This window comes from Pomacea canaliculata, linkage group LG10 (genome assembly GCF_003073045.1).
Source record: "Pomacea canaliculata isolate SZHN2017 linkage group LG10, ASM307304v1, whole genome shotgun sequence".
Lineage (NCBI taxonomy): Eukaryota > Metazoa > Mollusca > Gastropoda > Architaenioglossa > Ampullariidae > Pomacea > Pomacea canaliculata.
The window spans coordinates 5,160,768-5,181,402 of NC_037599.1; the positions used below are offsets into that span (position 1 = coordinate 5,160,768).

Sequence of the window (20,635 nt, forward strand, 5' to 3'; positions counted from 1 at the left end):
AAAGTAAGGATTTACTGGTTCATATAACTATGTCGTGTGTTTCTGTCTCCAGGCGACGCTTCAATTTGGTATGCCTAGATGCTGTGGCCAGCTACCTGATAGAGCTTCAGGCCAATAGTAGTGACAGCAGTGTGCGGCGCCTTATCGCTCAGTTCAAGGCAGTACAAGCACAGCTTGAACGCATGTAATGGACATTTAATTGCCCCAAATGGAGAAAGCAATGTAGATGAATCAAAAGCAGTCTTTAGGGGTGGGGCAGTGATTTTGGGATAACATCCTGCTTAAAATTTATTCAGAAACTGGAGAATAAGTTGCTGCCCAGGAAGGTTTTCCCAGACATGAAGTGATAGGCTGCTGATGATGTTGGTTACAGAATGGACTAATGCCAGAACCAATACATAACCACCCTGTGCTGTGTATGTGGGACTATGGTCACTGGTGCTTCTCTGAGATGAAATTACATGTGTTGAAGTCCATTACCCTTATTTACTGAAACACTTTTAGAACTTTTATGCCATTTGCAGCAAAGAGGTCCCCCTTATTTAAGTGAAAAGGCGCCTAAACATGTGGATGTTTGCATGGAGTATTGAGATTGTCATGATTGCTGTGCTTGTGACAGTGTTCTCATGTGATGTGTTTCAGTCTTAGAACCATTTGTATACACAGTTGAAGACTGCTTTTATCTGCAGCTGCCAAAAGTTGCTATTTCTTTGTCCCCTGGAATTCATAAAAAAGGACGTCAGAAAATGTAATATTGATGTGCTCACTGTAAGAATGCATTGTGACTGGAAAAAATGTTGATATACCATATTTTATGACAAGTGTGCTTAAGTGATTGGTACCAAACATGTTTTCCCCTTGTCAAAAGTGAATCAGTTATTTTAAAAGGCAATGTTTACTTTTTTTTAAAATATATTTTTACTGTGTTGTTCAAAGATGCTTAATAACCAAATGTTACACTACTGATCTTTAAAGAAAATTTAACATCCTGCTTATTCTTCTTAATTTTTGTAGCAATGAACTTACACAGGACATTTAATGAAACTGACAAACAGTTGCATGTAAGTCAATCAGCTTGTTTATTTAGAAAGACTCAACTGTTCCTCAGCTTCCAAAATATTTTTTTGCTCACTTGTGCGCAGCAGGATATATATATTTGCTGTTGTTTTCCTGTTGCTGCTTATTCTGGCAGTAAAAGTACTCTTTCTTGCATACTAGCTCACCAAGCCCTAAATGGGTCAAGCTTTGTCCAGATGTTGATGGCCATCAGTACATCACACCAAAAGTGCTTATGGACTGCATCAGTACAGTCTACTGATTTGAAACGTGGACAACTTGTTTTGAATCAACCATGTTCTGCTGATGTATCAGGGTTTCTAATCTGGTCTGAATTCCAGTGGGCCATCATTTGTCTTTGAATGTCCTGTGCCTCCTGCACTTGAGCTTCTGTACAATAGTCCTATGTATATAACAGATGCACACATTTAAATACATCTGGACATTTCTGTATTCCACATGCACTGTTTACACAAAAACATTAAAAAACTTTTATGTTAAACTATTTTTGGTAAATGTGTTAATTCTAAAATTGCAGAACTTTTAATTCTTGGTCATTACGATAACAATATAAACAAAATCTGACATCCTGGATGAGTTAACCTGAGAGGAAATTTTCTAAAATCCACCCTTTTTGATGGTTCTTGTTGATGTTTCTAGATGGTAAATAAAAGTGTTCTATTAAAAAAAAAGTCATACCCCAAGAAATATTTGTGCAAGGTTTCTCAGACGTGAATTAGGACATGCAGCAAACCTCAGCATACATTCCACTACCGGTAGAGCTGTAATCTCTGAAATGATAAATTTTGATTGAATGTTAGAAAGCCATTAAATATTTAACTTATAAATAAAATACAGTGAAGCTCAAAGTTACAGCAAAAGGTTTCACGTTTGGGGCTCACTCTGATCAAAATGATCCTTATCTTGATGGTTCGTTCATTTCTTTCATGGAGCAGACAGTGGAAGTAGTGACTAGCTGGGGCGTCTAGAGGCTGCAAGACTATAACAATTTACCTGGTCAGTAATGGGAAAATTCCAGCAATAGGTACCTATTTTTCAAGAAAGGCTAAAGGCAGCAGAAGGCATTAAATGGTACTGGTGAGTGACTAATTTAACGAAGAAGTGCTACCTGACTGAGACTCTGGCGTCACCAGATAGATAAGGGTTGTTATCGCTGAGAGGACTGTATCTTCATTGGAGCTGCAACAAAAGTGTCATTAGCATGGTTGTTAACTGCGCAAGTAATAGTTTTTTATGTTCCAAGTGCTATCAGAAGATCCAACTGATTTCGAATTTACATTTAAACTCCATTCATTCATTGTGAAAGAAGACACATGGCTTTCTACAATAAAGTCTCCAAAATTATCTAGGCTACTGTCCACTTTCTCACATTGATACCTTTTCCAAGAACATGCAAGGAAGACATCACCTCCAGATACAGATCTTCCTAAAAACAAATTAATCATCATGCAATCTCAAACTGCAAACAATGATGCAATAGGCCCAAATGACAAGACTTACCTTGACAGACACTTTATTATCATAGCAACACCATCATTCTTCAGGATGTGATCCTTGTTTTGTTCATCTGAAATTAAAATATGAATCCACTAAAACTGAATGCTTTGCATCTTCCAAACTTTTGTAAAGAAATCTTTTAAGTCTTCTTTATTCAAAAAATAGCTTGCATCAAAGCTGATTGATGTCATCTTAAATTGCTGCTGTCTGTGCAAACGAAATTCTCCTGTAAATTTTTGAAATATCACACTTTTTTTTTTTGCTGCCAATATTTCAGGGAAAATAATGACCGCTGCCTGCTAAACAATCAGTAGCCATTACACATGCCACTCTCCACTTTCACAAATTCAAATATAGATGCTGCCAGAGTAAGGTATGTGAAGATTTTTTTATGTAAAACAATTTAAGTAAATTTATATTCCATACACACAAATTTAATACCTAAGCAGCAATTGCATAATCCTCCTAGGCCAAACTCGACCAGCTTTTCATCTTGTTCTTCAAGTGCATCTGGAAATAAAGTACCACTCAATAATATAATTTAGGCAAACAGCATCCATATACAGATTGTTTTCATGCACTGTGTTGCTCACCTAATGCATTTTACTTAATATGATAAGAGCTAATTGGGGAAAGGGCCTTGTATAAGTCTAGATTTTAGTTTTCTCTCATAAAAGGGCTCAATCCTAAGAGGATCAAATGTACAATAAACTGCAGAATGCATGTATTGATATTTTAACCCCAATCTACCTCTGATCCACAAAAGCCTTTTATTTGTTAGATGATGTTGAAGAAACATTACTTATTTTTATTTATTTGCAATTTGTAGTCTAGTATCCTATATCTGACATACCAATTTTGCTTCACCCAAATTATAAACTACTGAACAGTTGTCTTTAATGCCCATGTACTCTTCCTCACTGCCATAACTCTCTAAGGACTTAGACCATCAGCTAAATTGACAGATGATCGACATCATTACAGCGACTCTCACTTCGGATGCCAGCGCTCTAACAACTCGGCTATTCCCAAAATAAAATAATCAGTATGAGGCCCCAGATGCGAATCTTTCTTAAGCATCCTTACCCAAAAATAAATCGATGACATTAAGCTGTCTCATGAAATCATAGTTGATTGGATCATAGGCAAAGTTAGCCAAATTCGCAAGAACCTGCTGTTTGCTGTCTGCAACAATGATTATAAGTTTTCATGTCAGTATAAGCCTGAACAGTAGTTCCACCCACCTCACAAAGATGAAGTTAATGTCATTAAAAATATCTCTCTCTTCTACACGCACACATACAAAAAGAAAAAGCGCAGTTAATGTCTGATGTCACTAGTATTACCACGAACTTGTATTACCTATACACATCCATGGTATAACTGCAAGTCGCAGATAAAAACACCATCTTGGAAACGGCTAAACTGCAGATGTGATGATAATGTAGCATACATACCCTCGTCCTGTGTATCTTGATATTCAGAAACAAGAGACTGCAAAAAGCTAAACCGACCAACTCCATCGGGGCCTGTTTTCTTTTCCAAATAATCCTTGGTGCTGAACATCATGAAGCACGCGACAAGATAATAATAGTTCAATCTTAAGCTACCCAGACAACATTCATACTTTAAAACATTCTTTGGAGTCGGGCCATATGCAGAATACTTTCTAATCTTAAGGTCATGAATGAGTAGCAATAACTGAACAGTTGTGTTACTGCTGTGTTTGATTGCCATTAAAACTATTTAACCACAAGAGATATATAGTTTTATTATAACACTAAAACGATTCATTGCACGAAAGTCACAGAAAGCTGCTGTATTGTTGACAAATACCGACATCTATGATCCATTTTGTAAAGACAAAATGGCGGAAAAATCTGCCACCCAAACACAGGCGCAAGTGAAAATCGGACACTACATTCTAGGTGAAACACTTGGAGTTGGTACATTTGGAAAAGTGAAAAGTAAGTTTAAAATATATTTTGATTTCCTCAAAGACTCTAATGCATGCTTTCGAAGAACTAAGCGAGTTATGCCCGACATACGATGAGCGTAGGAGGGTTGTTTACTATAGAGGTCATAGCCTAGAGCCCTAGAATTACGTGGATCCGCATGGCGTTGTCCTTTGAGGGCGTGACAAGAGACAGTTCAGCTCTTATTTTTTTGCTGAATAAAAAATAATAACAACTCAGTTATGCACGGAAAAATGTGAGCAGGTACTAAATGGGAAGCATGTTTACAGTTTTAGACTTCCATATGTATCCACTAATTTAGTCTACACTCCTCATAAAGATATTGTTGATTAAAAAATCCGTTATTACAATAATACAATAAGATGTTATGTTAGTTTGTAGCACATATTTAAAACACCGCAACGTATGGCTCAGTATGCATCAAAAATAAAATGTTGATTTGCTGAACATGCAAAATCAACAAGGCTGTACATGATGTCAATTTCTTTTGCATGTAACATGCCTGATACATTTTCAGTCGATGTTCAGATCTGACAGACAGTATGGTGTTAAATTGACTGTTACTGTTAGAAATAAATAGTAAGTGTTAACCCTTCACCGTTAGCCTCCCCTCCCCCTCCAAAAAAACCAACAAAACAACAACCACCAAACAAACAAAAAACAAATATAAGCAGAATGATAATCTTTGCTCTTTTTATTTAAATTTTTTTTAAAAGTTCGTGTTTGCGCATGAGCAGGCTTATAATAAAAGAGATTTGATTGTTATTTGGCTCACTCTTGATAATGGGTTGCTATTTCTTTTTTAAGTTGCTACACATCAGCTGACGGGACATAAGGTTGCAGTGAAGATTCTCAATCGACAAAAGATCAAAAGCCTTGATGTAGTTGGTAAAATTCGACGAGAAATTCAGAATCTCAAGTTGTTTCGTCACCCACATATAATAAAATTGTAAGTTGTTTATTAGAAACTTGTTGATAGTTTTTTTTGCAATTTTAAAAATCTAGAGGACACTCTTAGTCTTGTATTTGTTCTTGACTTTGAAAAAATCTTTTTGTTTGACTATTAATGGCATACAAATTGCTATGTCCATTTCTGTAATAATGCAAAGAATTCATGGTATTTAACAGGAGATAAATGTATATATCATCTCTCATTATCTCTCTCAGACACACTACACATGACCTGCTGTGTCCATTATGTAAAACAAATGAAGAAAATGAAGTTCGCTTTGTTTTTTGTTGTAAAGCCCTACAGCATTTTAGAGTAAGATTCATTCAAAGAAAATGGTATATCAGCCCAACAAATTTAAAATGAGTTGTTACTGACCTGATCAAATGAAACAGTTGTCAAAAATTTGGCATTATATCTTTTCTATGCTTTTCAATTTAGGAAGTCTACAGTAGAAGATTAATCTATGTGGCTAAGTAACTTTTGAAGGCATTGTTTGCAATTCTAGCTTTTATATCCATGTATTAATGTATGTAATATTGTATTATCTTTCTTGTTAACTCCTCCTTCTGAAAGGGCAATGGCCCTTAAACAAATGATTCAATTCAATTTTCTATCTCACACACACACACACACACACACAGAGAAAGTGAGAGAGAGGAATGTTGCACAAGATATTTTTTTGGCCTAATGATTTTATTGCATCAGATACCAAGTGATCAGCACACCAACAGACATATTCATGGTGATGGAATATGTATCAGGGGGAGAGCTCTTTGACTACATTGTCAAGCATGGCAGGGTAAGGGCATGTCATTTGTTACTTTCTTTCCTTAATTATGTTTGTTTCTCTTAAAAAAATCTAGCAAACATCATGTCTAGTATGTTCATAAATCAATAAGAACTACATGTGACATTGTAAGCTTATCTTTGGTTCTAAAGTATCATCAAGCGATCTTGTTAAATATCTGGAATAGTTGGTATAGGTCTTTTGACCTCTAGTGTAAAGTGTGAACTCAAACACATATCAATAGCACTGGTAATAGTGCTAATAGCAGAAAATGCTTGATATTTCAAATAATGCATAATAAAAAACATTTTCAGTTCAGGGTTCAGGCATAGCATGTTTAGTGAATTTAGATGGTGGCCTAATTAGCATAATAAAAGATTTTACTGATCTACTAGATTCACTATTACAGGTTAAGATGATGGTGCACACTTCTGTTTATAGGGGAATATAATTGATTAGTCTTCCTGGATTGTGAACTAATTTATTTTTGCTATAAATCAATTTTGGTAGCATCTAATCCATGCCAGTCTAAAGCTATAAATTTTCCATGTGGAAATACAGGCAAAAACTTGTGTAGGTTTAAGATTCAGAGATATTTAACCTTTTTTTTTTTTTAAATCCATGTAGAAAGTGTGATAGTTTTAGGAGATTTGTTGTCCTTTTTTGTTCTGTTAATCTGGCATTGGATCACTGATCACATTGCATGAGTGTATTTGGCTAGTTTTTGTATGGGGTTTTCATGTTAGTGGCTGTAGTAGCTCTTCCTTCTTTTCCTGGTAAAAAACAATGTAGATTTTGCTGGTATTTCCTATCTTCTTCAAAGTTTATTAAAAATCGTTCAAAAACTTAAATCTTTTATATAGCAGTACAAAACATCTGTAAGCCATTAGCTATTATACATGGATTCCTGTGAATAACATTTTGAGATTATGTATATGTATACATTGTGTGTATTTGTAGTGTGGTAGGGAGAGGAAGAAGTGCGGGAAGAGATATTGATAAATATATGATTTAATTATTTTATCACTTTAATGTCATGATGTAAAAGTAGTTGAAGCTATTAATATATATTTGTGTGTGTATTTATATATAAGATTCTTACTAAATTTGGTGCCAAACTTAAGATATAAACTTAAATCTGTATAATTATTTAAATGCCTGCAACCAATGTCTTCATATATTTATTTTTGTTGCCTGCCCGAAATATTATCCTTTGTGCTAAATTGGTGTGTAGAATTGCTAGTGGCAGAGCATAATGTGTTTATTGTGTGTATATGCAACATGTACTTCCTGAGGAAAAGTTGCTTGCTGGCTGCTGCTGCGCAGATCAGCTAGATAGCTCAGACTAAAGAGCAAATGATTAAGCATCTGATTAAAAACATACATTTTAAATGTGTAAAGAAAATTCCATGCAGGCCTATGCCCTACTGGGGGTGATTAGGAAAAAGAAAGAAAATTCCAAAATAATATTAATGATAGATATAGTATTAAATGTGATTCATATGTGATTGACACTAGATTGTATATTGTTGATCTCTAGCGTAAATTTGTATTTCTGTGACACTCCTTTTCCTGGAATCGTATTGATGATGTCTGCATTTTGACATGGTTCATTTGGCTTGTAATTTTTCAGTAAGCTTTTTTTTTTTTTTTTAGTACTTTTCATTTAATTGTAACATAAATTCTTCTTGCAAAAATGAAGTTCATCTGTTATTTTCATATCTTCATTTAAATCTTAACTGTTTGCTCTGCTTTGCAGGATATATGTTCATGTTTCATGTGATATTTGCTTATTGTAGGAGAGAACAGAAAAATGGCAAATGAATTGCTCAATAAATTATGATTTGTTATTATAAATGGTACTGGTTGCAATGTTGATGAAACTACATCATGTCTACCATATCTTAACTGAAAATTTGAAGCAAATTGCATTGAGTTCTTTCTTTGCAGCCAAATTCTTTGATGGCTTATGTACTAATCTTTCAGTAAGCATTAGAAATGTGTTACACATGCAGTTTCTTAATTTTGTTATCTCTCATTTACCGTGTTAGCAAAACTTTTGAGATATGATTTAGCTGAATCTCAGCTCAAGATCTTGAGCAGTTCATTTGTATTCTGTGGGACTCTCTGTGCTTTTGCCTTATGCTTTTAAGGGAAATGTTGCCCAGCGTTGTCAATTTATTTACCTTCTCTGCACTGAATAATACTTTTCTTTTTGTGTCTCAAGTCAGGAAAATTGTGCAGTGATGGCAGGGGATTTTATCTTCGTGATTACCAGACAACACATCCTCCTAGAACACCTGATGGGGGTGGGTGATAGGTGGGAAGAGCAATAAAGCTATTTATTTTGACAGATGAGGGTGCTCTGCACCCAAGTAATTGAACAATTCTTAGGTTGTAGTAAGTTTATCTGTGTTTTCTAGTATGTGTTGTTGTAGGCACCCAGGTTTCTTTGTACTAGGAAATGTGACCTTGTTTACTGTATATTGCAGCAGCACCTTTCATTTATTTCCCCTCACCTTCCCCCTCTCAGTTGTGAATATATAGGTGGTAATTACAAAATGTTCACATCTAGTGGAGTTTAGTGAATGAGTATCTGGAGCCAGGAGTTAAAAAAAAATATCTGTACATATCAAATGTTTGCAAAAGTGAAAACAAAATGATTGCGGGGAAATGGAATGGGCAATTATAAATTAGATTGCAAGAATATCAAGCATTTGAATGCTAAAATTTTATTAGAAATGGGTCTTAATACTGTGGTTATTGAAGTGGGTGCATGTGGTTTTTATGAGGAGCTTTTAGTAACTACTATCACAAAATTTGAGATAGTATTCTTGGGATATAAAAATGTCAAAGATTTTTTTCTGCATTACGTAATGCTGTAATCACAGTATGCATGCAGAGGTTTCATGCAAAAAGTATTATCAAGCAGCACAACATTGAATTAAAGTCTTGCAGCTCTGTAAGTGAGAGAATCATAAGAGAACATGCTCTGTTTTCCTTTTTAAGGCAAGGACTTGAGGGGGACATCGTATGTGTGCACGTGTCCAACAGAAACCAGTGCTTCAGTGAGGAGGGGCTTCTAGCCTGCATAAGCCTTGCTGACTAAATGGCTTATTCTCCTTTTCCATGTAGGTGCTAGCAGCAGATACGGAGGATTTTGCAAGGTGTCCGGCGTCTTATCTCTGTTTTGCAGTTGGTGAGTGATGGCTCACGCACTTTCCACTTTCAGCTGAGTGAGCCAGAAGCTCGCAAGTTCTTCCAGCAGATCATCTCAGGGGTAGACTACTGCCATCGACATATGGTTGTGCACCGAGACCTTAAGCCAGAAAACCTCCTTCTGGACAACCAGTGTGGTGTCAAGATTGCTGACTTTGGTAAGATACAATTTTCTGCAGCATGATGCATGAGTGTATGTATGACTAATTTTACATATGTATTTGTATGTGTTCTTTGTCTGCAGCAAGCTTTTATATTTATTTTTTAATGATGATTTATTTTCATCTGCAGTTTTATTTCATGTCATTTAGAGGGTTTTCTTTATATTCTTTAAAAGTTGAATGTTCATTTTTGGCAGAGTAATGCTATTTTCACTGAACATGTCACACCACTTCTTCACTCTCTTCGTTGGATGCCAATTAAAGGGAGAATAGACTACAAGCTCTCAACTCTATGCTATAGATTCTTTGAAGGCTCCTCCCACAACTACTTTACTGAAATCTTGTTTGTCCACACCTGCCCGAAACCGTTGCTCCTCATCAGACTCCCGCTTTCTATCCCTCCCTCCCACAAAGTCACATACTGTTTATATCCCTTCATACCTTCATCTTTTGCTTTACGTTCTACTCTTGTACCTCATCTTTATGTTGTTCAGTGTGCCTATACCTCACTGTCCACTGGCTGTTATCTTTCATTTATCATTATTGGTCTACGCAGAGAGTGCGATTAATCTTGGTCATGATACTGCTCATTAAATGATCACATTATTATTATTATTTAAAATTGCCCAAGCCCAGGAAATGTACACGGAGCATGGCCAAAACACCATTAGAAGGTGACAGAATTCAATGTTTGCCTGGACAGCAACCCAGAATTGCATGTTTGTAGAAGAGGATTGTCACATGTACATCATGGTGTTGCAATGACAGGTCTGTCCAATATGATGCACGATGGTGAATTTTTGAGGACAAGTTGTGGGTCACCAAATTATGCAGCTCCGGAGGTGATTAGTGGCAAGTAAGTGCTGTTTTCAAACTTTTTGAAGAGTTGGCTGCTGTGTCATGGTGGTATACAGCTGTATGCAGATTTCATTTCTTGATTCCTAACACAGACATACAATTCTTAGCATATGTAAACATATTCAGTTTATGATTTTATATTTTCGCTTGTAAATGTATGTACACAGATGTACATGACATTCATACACACCCACATACTGACAAATTCAAAGTCACATGAATAAACACGGTTAATTCAATACATATCACCAGGTTCTGGAATGTTAACCTATTTTTATGTTGCAGACTTTATGCAGGCCCTGAGGTTGACATCTGGAGCTGTGGGGTCATTTTGTACGCTCTTCTTTGTGGCACAGTGAGCACCCGAGAACTTGTCTTCTTCCCTTGTATTTTGCAGCATTTGTAAGATTCTTAAAGAATAAAAATCATTTTTGAATGAAACAGATACCTTTTCATATTTAGATGATGGTCTTTCTTGCCCTTCTTCTTCACTGGCACAGTGCTGACACTGAAGACTGTTAATGTTCTTTACTCTGGTTTCAGCTCCCATTTGATGATGAACATGTTCCAACTCTTTTTAGGAAAATCAAATGTACGTACATTTTTTTGTGGGTAGATATGACTATTAAGAGAAAAAGGTAAATAAAAATAATGAAAGCTACCATATTGATATCAATAGTATTAATGAAGCAACTTTTCTGTAAAAAGGTAATTTTGGAAAACTTTCTTATATGTGTTCTTTGATATCTTTTCTTGGGGTCTTGTAACACTATTTGTATAATATCCATAAAGTTTAACTCATGTTTCTTATATTATAATTATAAATGTAAAGGAAACAATTAAAGAAGTAAGAGTTTTTAGTATGGTACAAAATAATGGTTTGAATTGTAGGTTACTAAATCAGAAAATAATAAAATGTTTATTTAATACTATGACATGAAATTGATGCTTAGTAAAAAAAAAATCACATTTGTATAGAAGGTTAAGTATTTGAGTTAGCTTAATCCAGTGTACTCCTTCCTACATGATCACATATAGATCTTACTGAGGTTAGTCTTAAAGAAGTTATCTCAGAGAATGTGTATGTCTTAGTGTGTTGGTGCATGTATATGTGTGTGCTGTCACACATTTGCATGTGCTTATATGTTTGCATGAATCTTCATTCATTTCTATGCACATAGTTTTTTTTTCCCTGATTCTGATCACTGGTCTCTGTGCCACAGCTGGGATATTTGCCATTCCTGATTACTTGAAGAAAGAGGTTGTGAGTTTATTATGCCACATGCTTCAAGTTGATCCTCTCAAAAGAGCAACCATCAAAGACATAAGGTCTTGCATATAGTTTTTATTTTTCTTAATGTGTGTTGTACATGTGCGTGTGCATTTTAGGGAGACATTGGCAACAGTCAAAGACTAGTAGACATGTGAAATGGCTGTGCGATTGAAAGTTATGGTATTTTTCAGGAGATAAGATTTCTCTTTTTAACCCCTTTTGATTTAGATCTTAAATAAGCACATTTAGACAAATCTTAAATAAGCACATTAGACAAATCTTAAATTAATGATTAAGGTTAAAAAAAATATTCAGCTCTCTATAACAAAAGTCAGAAACCTTATGTTTTGAAGGCCAATAATAACTCCATATTTGGTCTTTTGGATGTGTGTCTTACAGAGACCATGACTGGTTTAAGAAAGACTTGCCTGCTTACCTGTTCCCCTCCCCTCATGATCAGGATGCATCTATAGTTGATTTAGAAGTTGTTTATGAGATCTGTGAGGTAAGTTTTTTCTAAACTGCTTAACATGTGCCTCTTTCAAAGATATATATTAATCATTTCCATACAGAATATTTTTGTGTTAGAAGACATTTTTTTTTTAGGGATGTAAATTGGTTTCTTTTATATTAAATGTAGCTTGCTGAAACATAATTATGTGTCTGAATTATACGGTAGTGTATATATATATGTGTGTGTTTTGGGAGAGGTGTGGAGGGATGCACATGTGCATATATATGTATGCATTCATATGCAGTTGTAAATATGCATGTGCATATATTTATATACAGCTCAAGCATGTGTACATGGGAGCTATATGACTGTTACAGAAATTCAAAGTTGAGGAGCGTGAAGTACACATGGCCTTACTTAGTGGAGATCCTCATGACCAGCTGAACATCGCTTATCACCTCATCATTGACAACAAACGCTTAGCTAATGAGAGTGAGTATCTCTGCATGAAGTTGAGTAGATATTGCTGTCTGCTGTCTGTGATGCGTAGAGGTCTCAAGAAGTGATTCACAAACAAACCTTTAACACATTCACTCTCCTATACACATATATTTTCTTCCATAAATGTGCACATATATTTTGATTTATATGTATTAGCATTTTTCTCATGTAAGCATGTATAACAGATTCACATATACTGCAGACAAATATTCTTACCCTGTCTTTTGTGTAAAATCGAATCCTTGGTAGATTGCTTTATGTGTTGATCCTAATTTCTATCTGCTCTTGGTTGGTGTTCTCTTTTTGAAAATGCATGCTGAGGTGACATGAGCCATAACATGTGACGTTCCCTGTTGGCAAAGTGTACTGAATGTTAACTGATGCTTGTGTTGCAGCTCCGGAGTACAGAGACTTTTACCTTGCATCCAGCCCTCCCCCTGAGTCCTTCATGGTGAGATTTGGTTTATTTAGGACAGTTAATTGTACATATTCTGAAAGTGGCCAGATGAGAACAAGTAAAGACTGACTCAAGTGCAATTTTTCACATGCCTATGTTATTTCATTACATGACCATACACAATTGTCACTATCTATTCCTACAACTTTTATTGTGTGTTTCCAAAGTCTGACCTTTTCATGTGTTTCTTTCTTATCTGCCTTCCTTTTTATCTCCCTTTGCTGTTCCTTGATTATCTTTGTTAATAATCTTCAAATTTGCTTGTGTTACTGTGGCGAAGGGATCTTTTTGTAGGTCCCAGTCATTTGTCCAATTCTTTGTCCAATTTCAAACATGAATAATACCATTTTCAGTTGCAGAATTTTTTGTTTTTGATTGAGTGCTTACCAGATGATATGGATAGTTTGGTTATTTGCATATAGTCAGATCATCTAGTGCAGTGTAAAGAAGAAACAAAATCTCTTTTTTGTAGCAAATAATTGCCTTGCTAAATCTGAATGAATAACTGTGACATCACTGTCTTGCATGAATGTCACTGTTTTGAATTTTTATGCATAGGCATGAGTGTTGATGGCTGAAGAAGTGCTTACTCAAATTTAGCTGATCAGGTATTTTGTATTCAGCTAAATCCAGTCATTGAAAAGATCTTACAATCTTTTGATTGCTAAATTTTAGTATTTTGGGTGGAAGAGTAGAGTGGGTTGCTTCATTTTACATGAAGAGTAAATCTTTTCTATTGGTGCCTGTGTATGATTGTAGAATATTTTTGAGTCATTCGTTTTAAAGTAAATGAATTTATTTTCAGACTATGAGTCCACTTCGTCCCCACCCAGAAAGGATGCCAGGTTAACCCATTTTGACACAATTTTGAGTAGCAGTTTGTTTTCTTGAATTTTTTATTTCCTTGGAAGCCATGGCTTTCCAGTGCCTTTCTTCTTTCCTATATATTTTAAGGTTGGTTCAATATAGCAGCTTGCAGTACAAGTCTAAAACATACTGTAGTTCATTTTAAAATTCTGACCCCAAATGATACTTGGTTAAGTGGTTAAAAGAAGCTCTTGAACTTAGTAGCCCTTTTGTAATGTGGAATATAGCATTTTATAGGAGGGCTTGTATTGGAATCTTCTTGTGTTAACTTTAGAGCATAATCTTTTGTAGAAAAAGGTAAAGACTTATGTAATCATAATACTGTAACATCCTCTAATTTGCATTTGCTTTGCTTCAGAGATGAAAGATGTGTCTCACACCTTGGATCCCATTAATTCTGGAAACCCACGGCCTCTGACAACACCTGCCAAAAAGGCCAAGTGGCATTTGGGTGAGAACTTGAAAGATCTCTTAACGACTTTAATATCAGTTTGCTTAAAAAGTTTTTTCACTTGCTGTGTACCAAAGGTTAAAGTCTTTATTACTAATCACTTTGAATGCCTCTCTCATAAAATGAGAAATATTCTGAACTGTTGTCCAAGTTTCAAATAAACTTTTTTTTACTTTGTGTTACTTTTGAAAGAGTTCTGCAGTGCTACAATAAAATCTAACAGTTAATGTAAGGTTTTAAAATTACTTTGTATGAAACCATTCTAGTTTTGCAGTTGCAGCCAAAGATCTTTTTTAAAAAATAATGTTTTTATTCACTTTCTTTAAATTTCATGAAGGTTCCCCATTTTAGCTCAAGAGATATAAGTTCTACATAACTTCATGCCAGAAAGTTAGTGATTCAGAAATAGGCAAAAAATTTTGAGTTAAGGCTAAAAAAAAATTATATATATATAAGGGTGTAGTTTTACAGTTGTTTATGCTTGAGCTTGTATAATAACATCAAGATTACTGTGTCACAGGTATTCGCTCTCAAAGCAAGCCACAGGATATTATGCATGAGGTTTTTCGAGCCATGAAGACCTTGAACTATGTAAGGAACTGCTGAATGTATCTTCTCCTGTTTCCTATAGTCCTTCTTTCTGCCAGTCTTGTATTTCTTTCTTTTTTAATTTTATTTCATTTAGTGGATTTCAGTACTAATACTAAATTTAAAAACTGGAGTGCCAGAAATTTTTCATTAACATCCTTTTGTTTTTTAACTTTGTGACTGATCTTGTTACAGTGTGTGTTATGAGCAGCTAGACATTGTTTACCCATTTGTTTTACAGGAGTGGAAAATACTCAACCCTTACCATGTGAGAGTTCGTCGGAAAAATCCAGTGACTGGAAAATTTGTAAGTCCATACTTATTTTTTTTTTCTTGGAAGCATTGCAGTTAATTTTGAAAGTCATTTTAACTCACTGTGATCACTTCGGCAAGCTGCAGCTGGTGGCTCGCCTTGTTTAAGAAGTCACACCATACTTGTGCTGAAGTGCTTTTATTATTTCTTTATTCGAGAGCAGTTAACAGTAAAAAAAAAAAAAAATCTCATTTTAAAGCTGAATCATTTTTCTACGAGTTACTTTTCTGGGTTTGTATGACAAGACATATGGTCTGTTTCAAATTCAGATCCTTTGTGGTAAAGTGAGTGAAACATGGGAGAATATGTGGTTAGATGTTCCCCCTATTTTCTGTCAGTTTGGTCACCAAAGTCAGTCGAGTGACTGTGTATCTTGTAATTTTCCTGGTTCTGGATCATATGTATTCACATGAAAAAAAGTTTACTTGTTTGTATTAATAACTGGACCTTTATACATATATACCAAGTTTTCGCTATGGCTCTACTTCATACCACTTCCTAAAGATACAACAGTTCATTTCTGTTAAATGTGATATTTAAGACTAATACAAAATTATATTTTTGTAACATAGCATGACCAAATAGCAGTGTCTAAATTTGGGCTGATGGAAATTGATATCTTGAGAATAATACAATACAACTTTATTGATCTCCATGGGCAATTCAAGATAGTACTCATACTGAAAATAGTATATGCAAATACATGATATAAGAGAAATAATATAAATGTACATGTGGAAATAGTGTTTCACTCACACACACATTCTCACTCCCGCACACACGCACATTCCCAACAATAGCAGTTACAGTGGGTGACCCCAGGCCAACTCAGGCTAGTACAAGATCATGGCCAGTAGAGTTTATCAAGTGAATGGCATGTGGAGTGAATGAGTTGTGGGCACTACTTCTAAAACATATCTAGATGGAAGACTGGTTGCCAGAGCTGTTTGGTCAGAAGATCTTTTTTGTGATTCTATATTTGTGCAGAGTAAGATGAATCTGCAATTGTACCAGGTAGATCAGAAATCTTATCTCCTTGACTTCAAAAGTTTGACGGGCTTACCTGAACCTGGAGAGGAAGAGTCAGAAGACCCACGGCCACCTATCTCTCGATCTGATCATTCCATGGACGAAAAAATGGATACAGATGAAGATGCCCCCATGCCGCACTGTACTCTTGAGTTTTTTGAAATGTGTGCGAACTTGATTACAGCACTGGCCCGTTGAAAGGTCACCAGGCAGTCTGCTGTCAACAAAGCATTCTCATGCTGTTAGTCTCTTTTGGTGAGGAGAGGTGTGTATGTCCCTGTGCATCCTAATGGACTCTAACCTTGTTTGTCTTTCATTCTACATTAGAAGTAGCAAGCTAGCCAAGGTCAACCACCTGGTAACATTACAATTTCTGGAAATTTGAAATTTTTACTATTGCTCTTCAGCCGCAAGAAAGAAAGCTCATGCATTGCCATTACGCATTCTGAACAAGGAGGACAACTGAAATGAAGAACTGCTTCTTCACAGCTGCTTTTTTTTTTTTGCCAGTCTGCCAAGGAAACTATCATTATCTGATGTTGCATTTTTATATTTTATGCTTCTCAATATTTTTTGGAACTTAATATGTTGTTAGAGAGGCATTCATTTCATTTTCTACCTCTGCCATAGTGTATGCAGTGATGCTGTTTGTAAACATGATGCTGTAGTCTTGTTTCAGCCAAAATCAAGCTTGTGATTTATGCATGTTTAAACTAAATGAAATAATATGTTTTATGATTTGTGGGAAAAAACTCCAAGAAATGAATTGCAACTTTCAGCCATACCATGCTTGATCTGGAGGTTCTGAAAAGTCTTCTCTATGCTACCATTAGGTAGGAGGGACCTACAGTTTTTGTTGCCTGTAACCTCAAGCAATTTCCAGCTGCACATCCACATTGGAGTTAAGCTGGCTGGGTGGAGTGGGGAAGAATTAGTGAATTTAGTGAATTTAAAATAGTGTTATAATCAGTTGCCATTGAGAAAGACAAAAGATCCAGTTCATTGTGAGGTGGGAGGGAAAATTAGTCATCTGTCTATAGAAGCAACTAGTCCTCACAATGATCCTCTACAATTTACCCATCGCACAATGCTGCTCGGGCTCATCACTTCACCCTCTGGCACATGGAGTCTTCAGATACTTATACATGTACTAGGGTTTTGTTCATTTACTTTAAGCTCTTCTTTTAACGCTGCTGTATATCACAAGCTCTTTTAAAATTATTATTCATTAAGATATTGCCTTGCAAGTCTTTGTTTTTTCTTGTTAAGTCATCCACAAACCATTAGAATAAAAAAGTCAGCTGCAGTACATACTGTCCGCTTTTATTCTAACTTTTGACTAATGGCAGTGTTTGATACAAATCATCCTAGTAATGTCCTCAAAGGTTTTCTTTTGATTAGACTTCCATTGAGGGTCTCATTTTAAAATTTCTGATTGTCTTATGCTGATATATAAGAAAAGCTAACCTTGTAATCAATATAAATAAACATAAGAGATACCTAATTCACATCAGATAAGTGTGTGTCTAGTTTTTCTAGTCTTTTAGTCATAATGCTGAATAGACTGAGCAGGTCACTTTGGGGGAGTTTGTAGCCGAGTGGGTTAGAGTACTGGAGTCTCAATCCCAGAGGTGTATTGGTTTGATACCCATGTGGCACAGCAAACTATCCGTCAGTTTCACTTGCAGAGAATAGGTTACCAGATAAAACAGTATTGGGAAAAGCAGCCCCCTAAAAAATCTCTAACACCTTACCCCCACCACCATAGGACTTCAACAATATCAAGGGATGATCTTTACCTTCATTCAAACTTTTAGGAAACCATACCATTTCTCAGAAGAACATTAAATCCACAATAAAAAATGCCACCACTTGTTCTTAAGACATTTCAAGAGTTGAAAACTTCACTATGCTGAAGCAGTTATTTCATGCAGTTGTGGAAAGTATTCTAAGCTTTTGTGTCACAGTCTAGTTGTCTATACTAATTAAAAAGTAGAAGATGAGATAAAGGAAATTGTCAAACCTGCCATCTCCCTCATGGCCCTGACTTGTTTAGTCTGGAAATCTGTCCTGGTTACATCCATTTTCGCCAACCAACCATTTGAGGTTCTGCTCTAAGTCAGACATTTTAGAACTTTGAAAACTAGAACTTGCTGTGACAGTTATTCCATGCAAACAGCGTAGCCTTTGATAGGTGTTATTCGCTCGTATTTAATGTCTGCATGTCTGCTGTCTTGTAATGTGACATCACAAATAATCCGATGCATGTGCATAAAATAAACTTATTTCCAGGGTACTACTTGCTTTCAAAAGGTAGCAGAGCAGAACCAAAATATTTGGACGTTAAAAAAAATGACTACCATCTCAAATTGATATATCTAAAAAGCTCCGTATGTGCTAGTAGTTGAAAAGCTGAACACAATGGTCTGAGGCATTATGGTCTTACTGTTGAGTTGAAAATTGATTTGCTTAGTTTCATTACAATTCTGATGCAGGCTTTTAATCGTTTCATATTCTTGCTAACTGCAATGATTTGGAAGAGGTTTTTTTTTCTGAAAGGCACTGATGTGTAGTCAGCCAGATGGCCAGTGTCCATGTAGGAGCTGCATAATTTTTAAAATATGACAACTAGTACTGTACTGCCATTGTCACAAAAATTGTGTTTGGCGCTTATTGTTGGGTTCTGTCATCTACATTACAAATGGGAAAGTATACTGTTACAGATGTTCCCAAATCCCATATTGATATCCATTAATTTTAAGTTGCCCATCAGTTACCATGATTTAATGAAATTGTAATCATGGAGTTGAAAATGTGCAAAAAACATCTGAATGAGAGAACCTGTAGGCAAGATGAAGGTTTAGCTTGATCTTGATTTTGCCATATTAGATATGAACCTGATAGTATTAAGTGCTTGGAGGCTTTTGAGAGAAATCACAGGCTTCATTTGTCTTTAATGCTGACAGGAAATGATTAAACTGTGATCAATGGTGCTTTTTCTTCACTGATTAGCCAGCTGAAAATGTTCATCAGGACATCTCAGCTTGAGCAGCAATGTCAGTATTGATTATATATATATCATAAACTGAGAGCTTATTGTAAGCAGGTGTGTTGTGTAGAGTGGAACAAAAAAGCGATTCCTTGTAGAAACATGTACCAGAAGGGTCTAGAATGCAGAGTGAATATAGTTTTTAGGTTGAACCTTAGTGTTGTGTTTCACAGCAGATTGTTTGGTTATGTGCTTTTTTTTGTTGTTGTTCAGCTTTTGTCCTCAGCAAGGCTGCTGCTTGTAACTATCTTAGTTTGTCAGAGACACATTTATACAAAATGAACACAGGTTTGTACACAATTTTGTAATCAGATATTTAATGCATGCAAGAGATGATTTCATCACAGCAAATTTTTTACTTGGATCCAGTGGGGAAAGGGACTTTTCATAGCAGTAGATTGTATTCTTTATTCACGAGTTCAGTACTGGCCAAGTGAATTTGCCTAACATTTTTCATTGTCCCAGTAGTGTCATCATCTTATGATGTAAATGTGGATCTACTGTTCTGATTTTACAATCCTTGTAATGTTTTGTGCTTCTCCCAGTTTTGTACAAAATGTTTCCCAGTCTTGACTTTTGAAATGGATTTTGTTTGAAAGTTTAAACCGAATGAAGGAAAAAGACTGTATTTTGATCTGTGTAATTTTAAAGAGAGGCAGTTTTAATGCAATTGTAGATTTGCATATATTCTATAATGATAAAATATTAACAAATTCAGCAATTTCTTTTATGAAGCATTCTTCATTTTACATTTATAGATCACCTTATAATTTGTCTCTTTATTTTCAGTTGCCTCTAAGATGCTTTATTCTATCAATACACAGATCATGCAAATGAATGTATCCATGTGCACTCTCTCTTGCTCTTGCTAAACCAAAATCTGCATACCCAGTTCTGTCTTAAAACTATTTTTAATGTTAATCCAGACACGAACTTGTCTCAGTTTTTTTTTCAAACATAGGAACACAAAACAGACCCTTGCTGAAAACACTGCCATTTTGTTGTCAAGATTCCAGTGGATAGTGCAGAATCCAGAATAGACTATGTGTTCATTTATGTGATGCATTTCTATTGTGAAGAAGGTGGGAAAACCTACAGTCCAGGGGTAAATCAGATGACAGAAAGA

General features: G+C 35.5%; 3 protein-coding genes across 4 annotated transcripts in view; 2 read left to right on the forward strand and 1 right to left on the reverse strand.

Moving 5' to 3' along the window:
• LOC112574030 (nuclear pore complex protein Nup155-like) overlaps positions 1 to 1,748 on the forward strand; it is a 29,303-nt gene extending 27,555 nt beyond the window's left edge. Inside the window, 1 exon segment of the mRNA XM_025254828.1 lies at positions 53 to 1,748. Coding sequence (XP_025110613.1) covers positions 53 to 188 — 136 coding nt within the window. The 3' untranslated portion in view covers positions 189 to 1,748.
• Positions 1,063 to 4,191, reverse strand: LOC112574036 (armadillo repeat-containing protein 7-like). The gene is made up of 7 exons (XM_025254836.1): positions 4,032 to 4,191; positions 3,661 to 3,759; positions 3,016 to 3,084; positions 2,578 to 2,644; positions 2,186 to 2,256; positions 1,756 to 1,847; positions 1,063 to 1,459 (listed from the first exon to the last, which is right to left on the reverse strand). Exons 1-7 carry the CDS (start codon positions 4,141 to 4,143, stop codon positions 1,346 to 1,348), a joined length of 624 nt encoding a protein of 207 aa, XP_025110621.1. The 5' UTR covers positions 4,144 to 4,191; the 3' UTR covers positions 1,063 to 1,345.
• A 14-nt stretch (positions 4,192 to 4,205) lies between these two features.
• LOC112574032 (5'-AMP-activated protein kinase catalytic subunit alpha-2-like) lies at positions 4,206 to 20,226 on the forward strand. Of its 2 annotated transcripts, none has more exons than XM_025254831.1 (16): positions 4,206 to 4,541; positions 5,358 to 5,499; positions 6,208 to 6,301; positions 9,486 to 9,666; positions 10,438 to 10,525; positions 10,813 to 10,882; positions 11,071 to 11,119; positions 11,751 to 11,856; positions 12,200 to 12,305; positions 12,632 to 12,746; positions 13,151 to 13,206; positions 14,018 to 14,057; positions 14,438 to 14,530; positions 15,051 to 15,121; positions 15,360 to 15,425; positions 16,419 to 20,226. In XM_025254831.1, exons 1-16 carry the CDS (start codon positions 4,442 to 4,444, stop codon positions 16,656 to 16,658), a joined length of 1,617 nt encoding a protein of 538 aa, XP_025110616.1. In that variant the 5' UTR covers positions 4,206 to 4,441; the 3' UTR covers positions 16,659 to 20,226. The 2 variants fall into 2 exon arrangements, with proteins under 2 accessions (XP_025110616.1, XP_025110617.1); XM_025254832.1 differs by having other exon boundaries at positions 9,522 to 9,666; positions 16,419 to 16,658.
• The last annotated feature ends 409 nt before the right edge of the window (positions 20,227 to 20,635 follow it).

What these genes read in the sequence shown, in the direction of transcription:
- LOC112574036 (XM_025254836.1), bottom strand. Translation starts at nt 4,143, where the DNA reads ATGATGTTCAGCACCAAGGATTATTTGGAAAAGAAAACAGGCCCCGAT. An exon ending in TCAAGATACACAGGACGAGG is followed by an intron (nt 3,760 to 4,031) that starts GTATGTATGCTA and finishes TCATTGTTGCAG; the next exon opens with ACAGCAAACAGCAGGTTCTT. An exon ending in GACGCCAGAGTCTCAGTCAG is followed by an intron (nt 1,848 to 2,185) that starts GTAGCACTTCTT and finishes TTATCATTTCAG; the next exon opens with AGATTACAGCTCTACCGGTA.
- LOC112574032 (XM_025254831.1), top strand. Translation starts at nt 4,442, where the DNA reads ATGGCGGAAAAATCTGCCACCCAAACACAGGCGCAAGTGAAAATCGGA. An exon ending in TACATTTGGAAAAGTGAAAA is followed by an intron (nt 4,542 to 5,357) that starts GTAAGTTTAAAA and finishes TTCTTTTTTAAG; the next exon opens with TTGCTACACATCAGCTGACG. An exon ending in CCGGAGGTGATTAGTGGCAA is followed by an intron (nt 10,526 to 10,812) that starts GTAAGTGCTGTT and finishes TTTATGTTGCAG; the next exon opens with ACTTTATGCAGGCCCTGAGG.